General features: G+C 37.6%; 1 protein-coding gene across 1 annotated transcript in view; it reads left to right on the forward strand.

The window, feature by feature from the left end:
• Window positions 1-218: 218 nt before the first annotated feature.
• SLC5A12 (solute carrier family 5 member 12) overlaps window positions 219-18,402 on the forward strand; it is a 41,791-nt gene continuing 23,607 nt past the window's right edge. The window contains exons 1-6 of the mRNA XM_004263932.3: window positions 219-571; window positions 7,349-7,414; window positions 8,617-8,668; window positions 11,086-11,153; window positions 15,228-15,382; window positions 15,503-15,643. Of these exons, the coding sequence (XP_004263980.1) occupies window positions 233-571; window positions 7,349-7,414; window positions 8,617-8,668; window positions 11,086-11,153; window positions 15,228-15,382; window positions 15,503-15,643 (821 nt within the window). The 5' untranslated portion in view covers window positions 219-232. The remainder of the gene's footprint in view (window positions 572-7,348; window positions 7,415-8,616; window positions 8,669-11,085; window positions 11,154-15,227; window positions 15,383-15,502; window positions 15,644-18,402) is intronic.

Below are 18,402 nucleotides of genomic sequence, written 5' to 3' on the forward strand. Positions count from 1 at the left end.
TTCTCATCTGTTGGTACCACTACCAGATCCCTCTTTGTCGTCAACGTTTGAGATCTTCCCTGAGTACAACTTGGTTTCCGAAGTGCTACACAGTGCCTCTGGTCATCATTCTCTTCACACAACCACAGTCTCCTCTCCTGGAAAAGCGTCTGCTCTACTGAGCTTTGCTTTTGGAAAGAACTTCTCCCTGAGACCAGGTTGAGAACGACTCTCTGGTGCCATACTTCCCAGCATGGAGGTGAAGAACTTTGAAGTTTGGGATTATGTCGTCTTTGCAGCCCTCTTTGTCATTTCCTCTGGAATTGGGGTGTTCTTTGCCATTAGGGAGAGAAAAAAGGCAACTTCAAGGGAGTTTCTGGTTGGGGGACGGCAAATGACCTTTGGCCCCGTGGCATTGTCTCTGACAGCCAGCTTCATGTCCGCTGTCACTGTGCTGGGGACCCCGGCTGAGGTCTACCGCTTTGGGGCATCCTTCATCATCTTCTTCATTGCGTACGCATTTGTGATCATCTGCACATCAGAGCTCTTTCTCCCTGTGTTCTACAGATCTGGCATCACCAGCACATATGAGGTAAGACAACTGCTTCCTTCATCTTCACTTTGGGAGGTAGTTGCTATTTCCTCTCCACTTGAACATGTTTTGTTATTCTTGCTTTTTTCTCTAGTGATACACATTGTCTTGATGATAACACATGATAGTTGAAAAACACTCACTTATTTTCAGGGCAATTATACATCATGGGAAAAAATATTGCAGTGTTATTGGGGAAAGCTTAAGCTTTGGATACAGATACACTTGTATCCAAAGACATCTACAGACACCTACACTTTCCATCTGTAGAACAGAAATAACAAAGTCAAGCCCGCCAGGCTACTTAAATGATTAAATGAGACATGTAGGTAAACATCTAATATACTGTCTAACTTGTAGGAGATTCTCAATGAAGGAAAGCTGATGTTATTACTTGTATTATTATTAACATCAGTATTCTGCAAAGCACAAAGAACATTGTGTATTGTCACTTTTCAGCTAAGAAAACGGAGATACAGATAAATGACTTCGTCAAGGTTATACAGTGGATTGTACAGTTTTAGTAAAACAGTTCAGTTACTACATTAAACCAATTGCAAATATGTAACTGAGGAGATTTGAGACAGTACAGATAGAGGACATATAAACATTGCATTGAATTTAATTTACCATTTACCTTTGCCCTTTACATATTTTTTAAATTGTAGTACCCTAATAAGAAGAAATTCAGATTGTGTAAAGTACATATTTTGGGACTGCCTCTTTCTTTATAAGAATTAGCAGTGTGGCATTAAAAGGGGTTAAAAGTATGAACTTTAAACTCAGGCTACTTGGCTTTGAATACTAGCTCTGCTGCTTAACTAGCTGTATGACTTTGGGAAAATGACTTACCCTCTCTGTACCTGATTTTCACATATGTAAAATAAGAATAATAAAACTACCTATCTTAAAGAATGTCTGTGAGGAGTAAATGAGTTATTATATGCAAATACTTTTAACAGAGCCTGGCAAGTTGTAAATGCCATGGAAGAGTTTTATATTATTTATCATTATTGTTCTTGTTGCTGTTACAGTCCCCAAATTTCTACCAATCTCTGTATAGAAACTTGAATTTATGTTTATTTGTTCATCATCCATCTTCTGCTACCTAGCCATAGATATTCTTACCAGGATATTTTGAAATAGTTAAAACTGAAAGGGTAGAGTCTATTCCCCGACCTCTTGAATCTGGGATGGTGACTTGCTTGTGACTTGCTTTGACCAATAGCATGTGGCAGAAGTGATGTGTGAATTGGGAGCTTAAGTCTCATGAGGCTTATAGCTTCTGCCTTTGCCTTCTTGGAATGTTGTCCTGATATAGCTATGTCAGGAAGTGGGTCTAGTTGTTCTAGCTTCTGGAGGATGAGTGAACAAGTAGAGAAGAACAGAAGCACACTGGCCGGCAGCCAACACCAATCACCAGACATGTGAGTGATGCCATCTTGGATTTTCTCCCCCAGCTGAACTTCCCATTGATTGCAGCCCCATGGCAGCCCTTGATTCAGGAGAATCAAGTAGAGGAATCACCCAGCCAATCCTAATAATTGTGAGAAATATTAAGTCCTTGGTTTTTAAGCCATTGAGTTTTGGGATTGGCAATAGCCAACTTATTTAAATGCTTTGATATGCAGGGGGATTTCAAGACTAATCTATGTCATCTGTGCTACTTTGTCACTATCCTCTCCCGTGTCAAAGCATAAGGAACTGTTCTCACCCTCAAGTTATAAATTAGACTCAACTCATTTGCAATATCATACATTTTCATTATCTCCACTTGGACAGTTTATAATTGGTCTCATCATGTTGTCTCCACTTCACTTAGAGTTATTTTCTTCTTTGTCTTATCAAACACTAATAGATCTAGCATGCTATTATTTACCCTTAACACTACCTGTGAGCTGATGTCTACCTGCTTTCTCATTTTTCTTGGACTTCTTAAGCTAAATAGTTTCTGAACTACTTACTTCTCTCTAATCCAGACTTTTTCATTATAATGCCCAGGCTACTACTTCTTCCATAGTGTTTTCTAAGCATAGATTATATACTTTTTTTTCTGTAAATTGCTTTCCTTTTAGTTCTCCTTTAAATTACATTTGTGGCATTTTAGTAATTATATTTAAAATTTGAGAAATTAGGTGTGTAGGTATAAGATATCATTATTGAGTATTATTTCAGTACAGTAAATAAAGTGACAAAATATTTGTTGTAAATGGATATTTAGGGTGTGATAGGGTCTAAACCAATGTTATGAGGCCTTTTTAGGTCATTATAAGGATTGGTGTTTACTCTCAGTGGGATGGGTCATTGCACTGTTTGGACAGGAGAGTGCTGTAATGTGATTTGTATTTTAAGAGTATTACTCTCGCTGTATGTTGAGGCTAATTATCAGGTTTTTACTGCTGAAGCAGGGGGTCTAGTTAGGAAGCTATTGCTGTAATCTAGGCAAGAATGATGGTATTAGTGTGGAGACAGAGGGGATAATGCAAGTGAAATTTTGAAAGGGTGGGGAGGAGGTGCCAGGATTCTTTTATGAATTGCATGTGGGGAGTGAGACAGAAAGAGGAGTCAAGGATGGCTCCATGATACTTGAACCAACATGAAAAGTGGACTTATTTCCTGAGATGGAAAATAGTGTGGCTATATCAGGTTTGGGGTTTTGAAAATAGTCAAACATGATGGTAAATGTTACCTGTGCTATTTTTAAAAGCAAGCACAAAGCATGCAACTTTTCTGCTGAACTTCGTTTTTACTTTTGACTGTAGTTAAAACTATACACCGATCCAGGATGACCATTGGATACGTGAGTGAGTGAATACAGTCTTTCAGATGGAGAATTATGCAGTTTGAATAGTCTCTTATTTCATGGATGAGAAACCAGAGGCTTAGATAACAGAGTGAGATAGTGGCAAAGCTCAAACTAGAATTCAAGGTGTCTTACTTCTGATCTAGTTCTTTTTTTTTCATATATATTTTTCTTAATACTGTCTCTCTAGTTTGACTGAATTGACTGAATTTAGAGGAACTAAACTGAAATGTTAAAACCATTGACTTTTGCTGATTCCTATAGCAGTTTTCTTACTACCTTTCCATTTTTCAGGAACGATTTCTCCTTTGCTTTCCTAGACTTCATATGCCAAACAGTCCCAAAGCCAATATCACATAGTTTGGGTTTTGTTACATTTCTCCACTTCTGATACCACATTTTATATCAGTTATCTATTGCCGTGTAACATACCATCCCAAAACAAATTTCTTAAACCAACAATTTTACCTGCTCACAATTTTGTGGATCAGTAATCTGACCTGAGCTCAAGAGAGTCTAGTAAGACAGTAAGGTTCTTCTGGTCTTACTTGGGGCCATCTCTGTAACTGCCATCAGCTAGTGGGTTGGTTAGTGGCTCGTTGGTCTAGGGGAACTCAGATGGGACAGCTTGTAGCATACTACACTTGGTTTCATCCTCTAGTAGGCTATCCTGGGTTCTTCATGTGATGGGAAAAGAATCCCTGTCAACCAGAAGACACAGCTCATTACAAGCAATTTTGCAGTCTCCACTTGAATCATATTTGGTAGAAATATCACCGTCTTAAGTTGTGTTCCCCCAGAAGCAAATTCTGAGACAAGGAGTTTAATGCAAGTCATTTTGGGGGGAAATGATTTTATTAAGCATTGGTAGGCAAGTGGCAAGTAAGACATGAAAAAAAAGGAAGCCAATAAAGTTATGCTTTTGAGCAGGTTGTTATTGTGAGCAACTGAGGTTCTAGCTCACTGGGGATTTCTGGGGGACAATACAGATCACATATCAGGGTTGGTCTCCTTGAAATAAAAATAACTGGGATTTTTTGGTCCAACTTCCTTTTGTCATTGGCTGAAAGACAATGATAACACCCCCAAGCACTTCTAGTCTGCCCTGTGCAAGGGGTGAGATAAAGCCCTCAAGCAGAAAATCACGGTGCAGTTAGATGCTATCAACATGTACTGGGACAGAGAATGCCAATAAGCTCCAGGGGTCACACCCACAGTGACTACTAGTCACTAAGATCCCACTATATTCCTGTACCTGCACTTGATGTTATCGTACACTATACCATTAGATCCCACAAATGCCAATTTTAGAAAGAGGTGGCCATCATTTAGTGCAATAAACTAATCCTTCCAAGGACATGTGATTTGAACCCATGTTGTCTTCAGCTTAAAAGTTTTGCACTGTTTTTTATCCTATGATACCTGAGACTTTCAGTTTCTCTCTCAGTGACTTCCTTACTTCTTTAAAAATATTTTCCTCATACCTGGTGCCCTCAGTCACACATCCACTTGATTATTACCTGACCCACAGTATACTGAATGTGTTGTCTGAATAAAGATGGTCTGAAAATAAGGTGGTTCTTCCCTTGGGGGAAGGGTTGAGCAGTAAATTGGGAGATGTGGATTAGTGTGAAACTGAGTCACAATTCTGTCAAGAGGAGTCTTTTCTAGGGTTTCAAAGAAGGTTCCACCTTAAGCCATCAATCAACACTTACTTACGTATTATTTCTAGGAAAAGGACACATCAGTAAACTTCTGGGTTAATCAAAATGATTTTTCTTAAATTAGATAAGAAAGAACTACTACCAATTAGAAATTACTACCAAGAACTACCACCAGGATATTAAGTCCTCAAGTCATTTGCTACTTCTAACATTCATTTTGTTCATTCAGTACATGCTTATCATACACTGGAAGACAAATACTAGTGCCTTCTAGAATATTTGTTCAGGAATACCTTTCTTGACCTCCAACAGTAAATCAGATCCATCTGTTTAATGTGTTCACACCTCCCTGTAGCTTTTCTTTTAGTACATACCATCACTGTAACTTTACTTTAGTATAAATTTGTTAATGGTCTCCTCTAATCTGTAAAATCCTTTGTGACATGAACTATATAATATTTGCTATCATTGTATAGCAGAATGCCATATAGAGGGAAAGTAATAAATATTTGTTAAATGAATGAATACATGAAAGACGAAGATAAAATGAATAAAATAAGACCCTGTTTACATGTACCAGGGAAAGTAAGTGTGGTAGGCTGAAAAATGCATCCCCCTCCCTCTAAAAATCATAATAAATGTTCTAATCCCAGAAACCTGTGACTGTTACCTTATATGGTTTAGAAAAAGAGATCTTTGTAAAGTTGAATAAATTAAGGATCTTGAGATGGAGAGATTATCCTGGTTAAACCAGGTAGGCCTTAAGTACAAGCACATTTATATGAGGGAGGCAGAAGGAGATTTGACAGACAGAAGAAAAGGCAGTGTGACCAAAGAGGCAGAGATTAGAGTGATAAATCTAAAAGCTAAAGGACTGCCTGCAGCCACCAGAAACCCCAAAGAAACAAATTCTTCCCTGAGACCTCCAGAGGGAGCAGAGCCCTGCTAACACTCTGATTTTGGCCCAGTGAAATTGATTTTGAACTCCTGGCTTCCAGCAGAACTGTAAGAGAACACGGTTCTGTTGCGTTAAGCCACCCAATTTGTGATATTTTGTTCCAGTAGCCATACGAAACAAATCCAGTAAGATACGTGAATCCAACACTAAAATACAAGGCAGCAGGTGATCAAGTGTTATTATATATGAAAGAAGTTTAATATTAGTTGCCCTAAATGCTCAGAGGAGAAAGTATGAGTAGGAACAGGAATGGCAATTGGGCTATCCTTTTTGTTTGTTTGTTTTTTTACATCTTTATTGGAGTATAATTGCTTTACAATGGTGTGTTAGTTTCTGCTTTATAACAAAGTGAATCAGCTATACATATACATATGTTCCCATATCTCTTCCCTCTTGCGTCTCCCTCCCTCCCACCCTCCCTATCCCACCCCTCTAGGTGGTCACAAAGCACCGAGCTGATCTCCCTGTGCTATGCGGCTGCTTCCCACTAGCTATCTGTTTTACATTTGGTACTGTATATATGTCCATGCCACTCTCTCGCTTTGTCACAGCTTATCCTTCCCTCCCCATATCCTCAAGTCCATTCTCTAAGAATTGGTGAATTTGGAGAGAGGGAGGCTCTCTCACACTGAAAATCTGCCTACACAAAGGACAAATCTGCAGAGTACAAAGCATACTGGTTGAATTATACATTATGATTTTACGTGGAGAATAAATCATGTGAGGGTTAGTGATGTGAGCTAACAAGAAGGGGTGTGGACCAGACAGTAGAGAGTTTAGAATGTCAAGCCTGGGATATGCATTTTGTTTTGTCAATGATAGAGAGTCACTGGAAAGTTTGAGGAAAAGCATGACATGACCAGAGCTCTGCTTTAGGAGAATCAGTGCAGCAGGTGTGTGGTTGGTGGAATGAGTGGGCAAGGCTTGGAATTAGAGAGGTCAGTTAGGGGGCTACTGCATTGATCTGGGAAAGAGGAAAGGAAGGCCTGAGCTGAATCTGGGGACAGTGGGAATATAAAAGGAAATAATGGCTTTGGCCTATCCACTAGGAAGAGCCCTGGATAATGAGCCAGAAAATCTGGTTTTTATTGAAGCAATAACAATTTAAAAATAAAAAACATTTATCTTCTCTGACCATCAAGGGAAGCTTGAGCAAAAATTGAGTTTTACTATATCTTTGACTTTAAATAATCCAAATTTGTTTCCTTTTCTCCCAAGTACAGATAGCATAAAATCATGTTATAAACTAAGCACTAAACTCAGAGAAATACCAAGAAAACAGAAAACCTTCTTAGCAGCCCTTACATAAAACTTGCTGATTCTTTGCACGTCCTTCTCTCTGTTCTTTCTAGTACTTACAACTACGATTCAACAAGCCAGTTCGCTATGCAGCCACAGCCATCTACATTTTGCAGACGGTAAGGGGTAAGGGTTGCTGCAGAGGTGGATTGGGGAGCGACAAGTATGGGTTTGTTTATTTCAGGGGGCAATTAACACAATTAAAAGAAAGATTCAACACTAAGAAGAAACTACTTTCTTCTAAGGATAGCACTTTCAAGACAAATGATTATATCAAGGTATTTCCACATTTCATAGACCCCATATATCTGTACAAATAATGACAAACAAATATATATATAATAAACCACCAAGAGAAAAAAAGCTTTTTCTTAAATTTATTTTGAACTCTTATTTAACCTGTTCAAGTTGCTTTTGATATGAAATGATCTGGTAACTAATTCTGTTTTGTTTTGTTTTTTTACTAGTAAACTATGTTGAACCAGAAATACCCGTTTTGCTGAAAATCTGTTTAAGACTATACTCTCAAACCAATATTCCCACATTCCCCTTTTGGACTCCTCTCCTGGGTTCTAGGGTGCCCTCTTTCTGCCCCACACTTGCCTGTGGGACACCCTCAATGCATTTCCCGTGACTCACCAAGAACTTTCTGCTAGAAGCTAACTTCCTTCTCTTTTCTTAATCAAAACTCCCACTCACTGACTAAAGGATTTAAGAACAAGAAACTGCTCCTTGACCTGTCCATAGATATTTGCCTTTTAAAACCCCACATGAATCTCTAAATGGTGAAATTTCATTTAAAATTAAATGGGACTCCATCCACTTCCATCAGTGTAGTGGCTGCAGGTCTGGGAGCTTGAAGATATACCCACTATGAAGATCACCCATGTTGGTAGTTTTCCCTGCATGGTGCTCTAATCACGGATTATTTCCATCTCCACTCTAAAATTTATGTTTCAAATTGCTAAAATGTGTTTGTGTCATGGTGATATGTGTATGATGGGGTAGTGGAAGGGTGAATCAAAAACTTAACTTGAACCCTATTTTCATATCCTTCAGAAATATACCAGATCTAGCCATAAAATCTCAAAATATGCAGCCATCTTAAAAGTCCAACACTCTTCCTCCATCGCATGCTTATTATCCCTTCTGCAAATTAGTTACAGTAGCCAAGGATTTCAAAACAAGAGTGCCTGGGATTGAAGTGTTTGACGAAGAAGTTTAAGGAAATGTAGCTCTAAGGTCATAAGGAATTTTTTAGGCAGACTTACTTTCAGTGTCACTTTTCTCACTGTTCACCTGATTCTTGTCTCTCCACCAGATTCTCTACACAGGAGTGGTGGTGTATGCTCCTGCTCTGGCCCTCAATCAAGGTGAGCTAGCGACACTCTCTTGCGCTGTCCACCATTTTTATACATGCCTTGTCACCTTAAGAAATATACACACAACATCTTGTTGAGGAGACATTCCTGGGGTTAGGGTGCTTGAATTACTGTAGTTGTCACAACATAAAGCTCTATAAACTGAACGCTGAAAACAATGCAAATAACTAGTTACTTGATTTTATCCACATTTCCAAACACCCAATGTGATTATTGCTTGTTTTCTAATCACTGAAGTTATGGCAATTTTTTTTGAAGTATGGTTGATTTACAGTATGTTTTGTTAGATTGTACATCAAAGTTATTCAGTTGTATATACTTTTTGTGCAAAGTATTTTCCATTATAAGTTATTACAAGATATTGAATATAGTTCCTTGTGCTATACAGTAAATCTTCCTTGTTTATCTTTTTTTTTCTATTGGAGTATAGCTGCTTTACAATATTGTGTTAGTTTCTGCTGTACAATGAAGTGAATCAACTATAAGTATACATATATCCCCTCCCTGTTGGACCTCCCTCCCACCCTCCCCCCCAATCCCACCCATCTAGGTCATCACAGAGCACTGAGCTGATCTCCCTGTGCTATACAGCAGGTTCCCACCAGCTGCCTATTCTACACATGGTAGTGTACATATGTCAATCCTAATCTCCCAATTCATTCCACCCTCCCCTTCCCCACCCCCCATGTTCACATGTCTGTTCTCTACATCTGCGTCTCTATTCCTGCCTTGCAAATAGGTTCATCTGTACCATTTTTCTAGATTCCACATATATGTGTTAATATACAATATTTGTTTTTCTCTTTCTGACTTACTTAACTCTTTATGACAGTCTCTAGGTCCATCCACATCTCTACAAATGACCCAATTTCATTCTTTTTTATGGCTGAGTAGTATTCCAGTGTGTATATGTACCACATCTTCTTTATCCATTTGTCTGTCGTTGGATATTCAGGTTGTTTTCATGTCCTGATTATTGTAAATAGTGCAATGAACACTGGGATACTTGTGTCTTTTTTTAAAAATTTTATTTATTTATTTTTTATACAGCAGGTTCTTATTAGTAATCTATTTTATACATATTAGTATATACATGTCAATCCCAATCTCCCAATTCATCCCACCACTGCCACCCCCACCCCCACTCTCCCCCCTTGGTATCCATACGTTTGTTCTCTACATCTGTGTCTCTATTTCTGCCTTGCAAACCAGTTCATCTGTACTTTTCTTCTAGATTCCAAATATATGCGTTAACCGACAATATTTGTTTTTCTCTTTCTGACTTACTTCACTCTGTATGACAGTCTCTAGGTCCATCCACGTCTCTAAAATGACCCAATTTCATTCCTTTTTATGGCTGAGTAATATTCCATTGTGTATGTGTACCACATCTTCTTTAACCATTCATCTGTCTATAGGCATTTAGGTTGCTTCCATGACCTGGCTATTGTAAATAGTGCTGCAATGAACATTGGGGTGCATGTGTCTGTTTGAATTATGGTTTTCTCAGGATATATGCCCAGTAGTGGGATTGCTGGGTCATATGGTAATTCTATTTTTAGTTTTTTAAGGAACCTCTATACTGTTCTCCATAGTGGTTGTATTAATTTACATTCCCACCAACAGTGCAAGAGGGTTCCCCTTTCTCCACACCCTCTCCAGCATTTATTTTTGTAGATTTTTTCATGATGGCCATTCTGACCGGTGTGAGGTATGTATAGTAGTGTGTTTCAGTAATCTCATACTACTAACTTATCCCTACTCCTTCCCTTTCTCCTTTGGTAACAGTAAGTTTGACAATTTTGTATGGTACATACACAACCACTAAATAAGGTCATCTATAATATATGTCCTTTCTCAGCAATCTCATGAAGTTGATACTCTGAATACATGAGTAAAATGTGCTTGTAGTAATTATTTTAAGATTTATACGTGACCCCTTTGAAAGAATAGAATCCTAGGGAAAAAAGGAAAGAAGAAACAAAAGTGAAAGAAATTTCATAATAATACCTGTAATATTAGAAGTCCTCAGTATTCAATTTAATTGTGCTATGTGATTATAATGAGAAATATTTATTCATGGTCAACGTTTAGGTGGTTTCAAAGTACTCAGGCTAACTTTGTTAAGAAAAACAAACAAACTATTGGTGCAGAGATTGGAAGCTCTAGAATATTAGAGGAATAATTTGGCTTTTAGCATTACATGAAAATTATGGGCTGGGTTGAGGTATAATAATGTAATAAAATAATCTTTATCAGAGGTGAGAAAATTTAATGAGACAACTCTAATTTGATTTCCATTTGCACACAAAGAACACAGACAAAAATATTGTGACTTTTTACTCATAAAGTTTGTTCTTTTACTTTCCTTAGAGAAATTTCTTTCAATATTTTTTCTCCTTTCGTAGTGACTGGGTTTGATCTCTGGGGCTCTGTGTTTGCAACAGGAATTGTTTGCACATTCTACTGTACCCTGGTATGTATCTGGCTGTGAAAAAGTATTTAGCACTATCTCCTAATATAGGATAAGGGCTAATTTCCAACAACAGGGCATCTAAGTATAGCAGAAATTGCTATTCCACAATTAAATAGAAATATGCTGGCTTATCTATCACAGTTTCCAGAGGAAGGTGCCATTGTTTTGTTTAAAATTCTTTTCAGTACCAGCCATTAATAGAATTTGGGCTCTGGGCTCATTTGAGAAAGCCATGGCTAAGAGAAGATTTAATGACAGAAATATCTCCGTGTTCGGAGGGTAGGTGACCATATACAACTACTGAGAAAAAAAAAATGTGCTCATTAACAGTGATTATAAAACATACATAGCATTTATACTTCACTGTCTACTGGTTGAGGAATACAAAATGCATGAATGAACGATCAAGGATGGCTGGTATTTTGTAAAATTGAGATTCCACAACTTGTTTTTGTCTCTTATAGATGGATAAGTTTGGATTACATTTAACATTTGGTCTTACACATGGTCAGTTTTAACCAAGGAACCTGGGTGGTATTGGCAATTATATTTATATAATTGTTACAATCGGTTTAGTTCAACAAACGTTCATTGAGCACCTATTATTTGCCATGCCCTGCAATAGAAATCTTTATTCTTCTGAGTCATTGGTACCATACATGGAGGCTTTAAGTAACCAGTTAAGAATATAGCAATGGTCCCCAGATAGCTGGATTCTCCTTCCTCCTTTACAGAGAAAAATAAAGTAATTGATATATTATCATATAGCACCATCCATGTATTTTGGCCTTGTGTGCATATCACTTACTCTTTTAACATATATCATGATAACATACAATTTAAAAATGCTCTTATCTCTATTTTCATACTTGCAAATCCCACCATTTCTTTGCACTACAGTTTTATCTTATTTTTTTTCCATTCCATTCTCACTACCATAATTCTATTCCAGACATACTCCTCCTACCTAAATTTAAAATAGTCTCCTATTCCTTACATGTCTGGCCGTATGTGACAGATTAGTGACTCTGAAGTAACTTCCCATAGGAGGATAAATAGATGCATTGCTTAGCAACAGTAATGGAAGCCAGAAACAATGGAATAATATCTTCAAAGCACTGAAGGAAAACAATTGTCAGTTATAATTGTGTATTTAGCAAAACTATCTTTCAGAAACTGACTGTCAAGAACTGAGAGAAATTACCTCTAACATATCTTCCCCTGAGAAAAACCTAGAGGAAATACTGTGGGAAGAAGGAAAATTATCCAGTTTTTGATGGAAGAAGTAATGATAAGAAAATAAAATAGTAAACCTTTAGTAAGTCTAGTCAAACAATTTCCGTTGCTTAATGAAAACAACAATAATTTTATAGTATGGTATAATTTATATAGTATATAATAATATAGTTTATAATACTATTATATGTAATTTTGAGATTAAGAAAAAGAATAACTTTCATTTGGACATCAATAGCATGTAAATCAGGAAGAGAGTAATTAGACTTAAAGATTTTTGTGGTTTTTTTTTTTTTGCGGTATGCGGGCGTCTCACTTTTGTGGCCTCTCCCGTTGCGGAGCACAGGCTCCGGACGCGCAGGCTCAGTGGCCATGGCTCACGGGCCCAGCCGCTCCGCGGCATGTGGGATCTTCCCAGACCGGGGCACGAACCTGTGTCCCCTGCATCGGCAGGCGGACTCTCAACCACTGCGCCACCAGGGAAGCCCCTTAAAGATTTTTTTAATCCTTGAATTGCTGGGGATTAAGACATTTTAAAAATTTAGACTCTAAATGAAAAATTCATGGCAAAATTTCAAGCAGAGTCATTTAAATAAAACAATCAGAGTAGAAAAAGGGAATTAAAATGAAGCAAAATAAAACTGCAATTGATTTAAGAAAGAGAAGAAAAAAATACAGAAAAAGTAGAACAAATAGAAACCAAAAAGATGTCAGAAACAAGTCTGGATACTTTAATAATCACAATATACAAAAATAAACTAAATGTACTACCTCTTAATTGATTTCAGTGTTTCCCTCCACCCTGCATGCCTCTGTTAACTTAATCTTCTTAAAACATCCATCTCTTCACGCCACACCACTTGACTGACCTAATTCTCTCCTTGCTTCCCATTGTTCACAGGATAAAGTGTAAACTTCTTAACCTAGTGTTGGAAATCTTTCAGTCTGTGAGTCAATCCACCCATCTAACCTCTTCTCACACACCTTTGTTCCACCTCCTACCTCTTGCCGGAACACAAGCTTCAATGTCTCACCAAACTGGTGGCTCATTTATCTAACACTTTTGCTCATAGAGCAGTTTCTTTACTCTGTTAATCCTGTGAATGTGTAGCCTGGCTAAGATAACCAGTGGAAGAGATTTTTTAAAAAAAAGAAAAAAAGAAAGAAGTGATTCCTGCCACCCAAGAGTTTGCAATCTAGGGAGGTAAACAGTAGAACCAAAACAACAGACTGATTAAAATACCTAAGTGACACTCAAGGCACAGTCAGGATTGTAGATGAGTGGTGTGTGGGCGTGTGTGTCTCTTGCTGTATGAAGGAGACATAGAATCAGAGAAGTTTTCATGGTAGCTTATAGCTACCTTAATCTGCCTTTTGAAGCACATTTGTTAAAGTGGTGATGAAGTGGTTTGTTCTCTTGCCCCAGGTCTAGCTCAAGTTCAGGTTTATGCATATAAACCATGCCAAGTAGCCTCTGAAAACTTAGGTCTTTGATATTTGGTCTTCATATCACTAAAATATGATATTGTGATTTGGGTTTAGAAGTCTTGCTGTCTTTAAAGAAAATCAAAATACCACTCTTGGAAGGTGGAAGTAAGAGATTGCATATTTCTCAAATTGGAAATAGAACAGAATATAGAAACACAATGCATGTGGAAGGGACTTTTATGTCTATTTTTAAATTGCATTTTAACTTTAACTACACGAGAAATGATGAGACAAATCCAGTATCTTCTTTCTTCTCAAGATAAAGATGAAGCCTGTCATCTTTTCACAGAAGTTCTTGACACTCTGGGGGAGTAACTGGGGGTAATTCTATTTTTCAACGTTAAAAATACCACATCCTTTCATTCACATAGTGCTTATTCATTTTCAAAGTACTTTTAAAATATATCACTTCATTTAATCTTTCCTAATTTGCTCATGGCACCTTTGCCATGTTCCTAAGGGATTCTCCAGCAGCCTCTTTCTTTCCTCCTTTCTTCTTGACCACATAGTCCCAACTAGAATTGTACATTGGAATCACCTGGGGAGCTGTAAAAACACTTAGAACTGGGTCCCAGTCCAGACCTCAATTTATTCAGAATTCCTGGGGATGGGGCTCAGTCATTGGGTTTGTTTGTTTCCAAATTCCCCAAGTGACTCTAAAAGGGATCCAGGTTTGATAACCACTGCTCTAACCTATTGCTGAATCACCGTCTCCTGAGGTCTACTGTTAGATTCACCCTCCTGACACTCTGGTTTGCTCACCTCATTATTTGACCATCCTCTAGCTCTTAAAACACCTTTCTCCATGAGTGTCTGGAATCTATCATTCCTTCCTAGTTCTTTTCTTTTTTTTCAGTAGCCTACCATCTCAGTTTCCCCAAATTTATTCACTGCACTAAATTTACAAAAAATAAAATCTCAAATTGTACAAGCAAGACCCAGGTGACCATCCTCAATAAATCTGGCACATAAAATGTGCTCAGTGATGAAAGAAAGAAAGAAAGAAAGAAAGAAAGAAAGAAAGAAAGAAAGAAAGAAAGAAAGAAAGAAAGAAAGAAAGAAAGAAAGAGAAAGAAAGAAAGAAAGAGAAAAAGAAAGAAAGAAAGAAAGAAAAGAAAGAAAGAAAAAGGGAGAGAGAGAGAAAGACGGATGGAGGGAGGGAGGGAGGAAATAAGGAAGGGAGGGAAGGAAAGAGAAAGAGAGATTGAGAAAGAGGGAGGGAGGGAAGGAGAGAAGGGGGAAGAAAGGGAGAAAAGGGAGAAAGAAAGATGCATTAGCAGAGAGGCTGTGCAGAAATGGAAGAGTTGAGGCTTCATTTTTAAGAACTCACATCCATTGTCTTCATTTCAGGGAGGACTAAAAGCAGTGGTGTGGACCGACGCATTTCAGATGGTTGTCATGACTGTGGGCTTCTTAACAGTTCTCATTCAAGGATCAGCCGATGCTGGTGGATTACACAATGTATTAGAGCAATCAGCCAATGGATCTCGACTAAATATATTTGAGTATGTCCAATGCTACTTTTTCTTGTTTTATAAAGATTTAGCCATATGGCCTCATCACCTAAAATAATATTTGGGCATCAAAGGAATGTATTTGTTCACTCACTTCTCTCTGCCTCATAGCTTTGACGTAGATCCTCTCAGGAGGCACACTTTTTGGACAATCTCAGTGGGAGGAACTTTTACATGGCTTGGAATCTATGGAGTTAATCAGTCGACCATCCAGCGATGCATCTCTTGCAAAACAGAAAAACATGCCAAGCTGTGAGTTATTAATGAACATTTCAATGTTTTTTCTCTGCGCTTTATATGCTTCAAATGTGTTTGTGTGTGTGCGTAAAAGAGAGAAAGAAACAAAGATTCATTTAACCCTTTCAACAATTTTTTGAGGCAGGCATTACTATTCCCTTCTCCACAAGGAAGTGGCAGTGCTGGGATTTGAACTTAGATCTTTCTGTCTGCCTTTGTTCACCGTCATTTGCTGCTTTCATTTACTGAGAAATTACCGGGTTAAATTAGGTGCTGTGGGAAGCAATGCAGAAAGAAGGAGCACATATTTCTTACTTACAGTTTCTGTGATGAGATGGCCCTCATCACTATTTCCATCCAGCATGTGGTCTCTTCAATTACTATTTTTATTTTGATGGATGTACTGTAAAAGTTCCCAAGGAGACGTTAAAAGAAGAAAACCCAAGGTAATGAAGCAAGTCATAACAGGGCTTCAGCTGCTCCAACTCCTGCCCGGATAACCAGTCACCAGTTTTACCAGGTCTGCTTACTCTGAAGGACTCCACAGAATTGCAACTTAAGGCTTTTTAAAACTATGCAATTCATCCCACCTTCTAGAATGGAGACCAAAGGAAGTTATGCACTTTTATTTTTTTTTTTTGTAAAACTGGCAGAAATAAACTAGAATTTCATTGAAAATGGGCATTTCATCCTCATTGCTGCTACCCAAGGTTCCAGCCTCTGCAGACTTGTCAGAATGCCGTTAACTTTTCTTGGAGTGAGAAACAGCCACTATGAATATTTCCACAACTGATCATAAAATACTTTCAATGCATAGTTTCTTATTTAGACAGAATAATGGCTATGGATATGGTCCAACATTTTGTAACTTGAATTTCAAAAGGGAATATGTTACTTACATAGTTAACATACCCTCAGAAGGAAGAAGTGAAAACATTATCTACTGTTCTATCAATTCACTGGTAACATATTCATATCCTATTACAATAAATAATATTAAACTCTCTACACATGTGATCATCACTTTCTCAAATAGTTGAATTACTAAAAATGTATTTAGGATCAAATATAATTTTATCTTAAAATCACTTAAAATTAGAATTCATTTAAAATTCTGCATTAAAATAAATTAGAGTTGACGATATCTGATAAGGGAAGAATATTAAGTGAAATAAATAATAATTCTCTGTTACATCAAGGGGTTTTTTAAATCTTATGTACTTGTGTTATACTGTTTATTCTTGTGAACATACCTAATTTCTCCCTATTATTATAATAGTACCTAAAAGTTAGGAAATGTATTTTTTTCATTATTTTTTCAAGAGGCCAAGAATAGTACTTTGTGCTTATTAAATATTGATTACTTATTGAACAAAGTAATGCTTCAAGAAGGTCATGCTTGAATGTGTAAGCACATAAATGGACACATATATACATAAGAATTTATGTGTGTGTGTGCATGTGTAGGAGTGTATATATGTTTATTCCGGCATGTGTACTTGTGCTTGTGTATCTTTAGATCTTGTTTAGTGGATTGGTTTAAACTAAGCCACCCATTCATAATAGTTTCCTGGAATTTGTTACATTAGTATTTGATGGGTATGAAAACTGTCAGAAAAGGAGAGATACTCACGAAAGAAAATATATATATAATTTCCTAAGCATTTAGGACTGCCATTCCTGGTTCCACCCATCCCCTCCCATGGAAGGACCAGAGCTATGATGGGAATTTTGTTAGAATAAGGAAAGATGAAAAAATAAAAACTGTCTTTAGAAAAGACTTCCCTGTAAGAATCTTAGTTGATTTAGTTGATACAATTCAGGAGCGAGAAATCAGTCCAAATGGTCAGTATGGTTGAAGTGCACACAGCTGGGGGGGAGATTGCTATAGTGGGGATCTAGTGGGACCTCTCATTTGTCACGCAACTGGAGCCTCAAGGACACTTCCAGGGCAACTGGGGTCCACTCAGAGCCAGCTGCCAACAGACTCTTATCTAGGAGACTCTATAGAATGTTGATTACGTGCATCACTTCTGCTCAATTATCTGAGAGCCTGATGTAATTAGGACATTCCATCAGGGTTTAGAAAAATCTCTGCATCATAGGTAGGTGAAAATACATCCATAAAATTCATACTGAATGTGGCCATAGGTTAAAACCAGAAGTGACCCATTATAGATGCATTTAATTGCATGGCCAGAATGGTGATTACTCACTAAAGACAGCTTCATCTTAAGCGAGATCTTCTTCAAACTTAGGAATAGTATCACTTAGCAAATCATTTTAGACGCGCTCCCTGGAAGCTGCTTTGGACGCTTTTGTTTCTAGACTTCAGTTTACATTTCAGGATTGCAGGTAGAAGATGATGCTGTGATAGCAGGAGAAGCTGGTGCAGGTTACCACGTCCCTTCTCATCACCATCTCATGTCCCAGCTAAGATGAGCACATCCACACCCAGTCACTTACGTTCCATTCTCTTTGCCTTTGTTTATTTTCTTTATATCTTTTATTGCATCTAAACTCACCTTGTTTATTTATTTCATTTTGGTGATTATTACCTGCCTCTAATCCCAGAATATCATCTTCATGAGGGTGGGCTCTGGGTTGCTCACTGCTATGTCCTCAGTACCCAGAAGAACCTGGTACATAGTGATGCTTCATAAATATTTTCTGAATGAATCAATGAAGTGGCTTAGTTGCAAACAGGAGAATTAGCCATGTAGAGAATTAAAGTCTATCTCTAAAGAAATAAATAAGTTCAAATACAAGGGCTT

This window comes from Orcinus orca, chromosome 8 (genome assembly GCF_937001465.1).
Source record: "Orcinus orca chromosome 8, mOrcOrc1.1, whole genome shotgun sequence".
Classification (NCBI taxonomy): Eukaryota; Metazoa; Chordata; class Mammalia; order Artiodactyla; family Delphinidae; genus Orcinus; species Orcinus orca.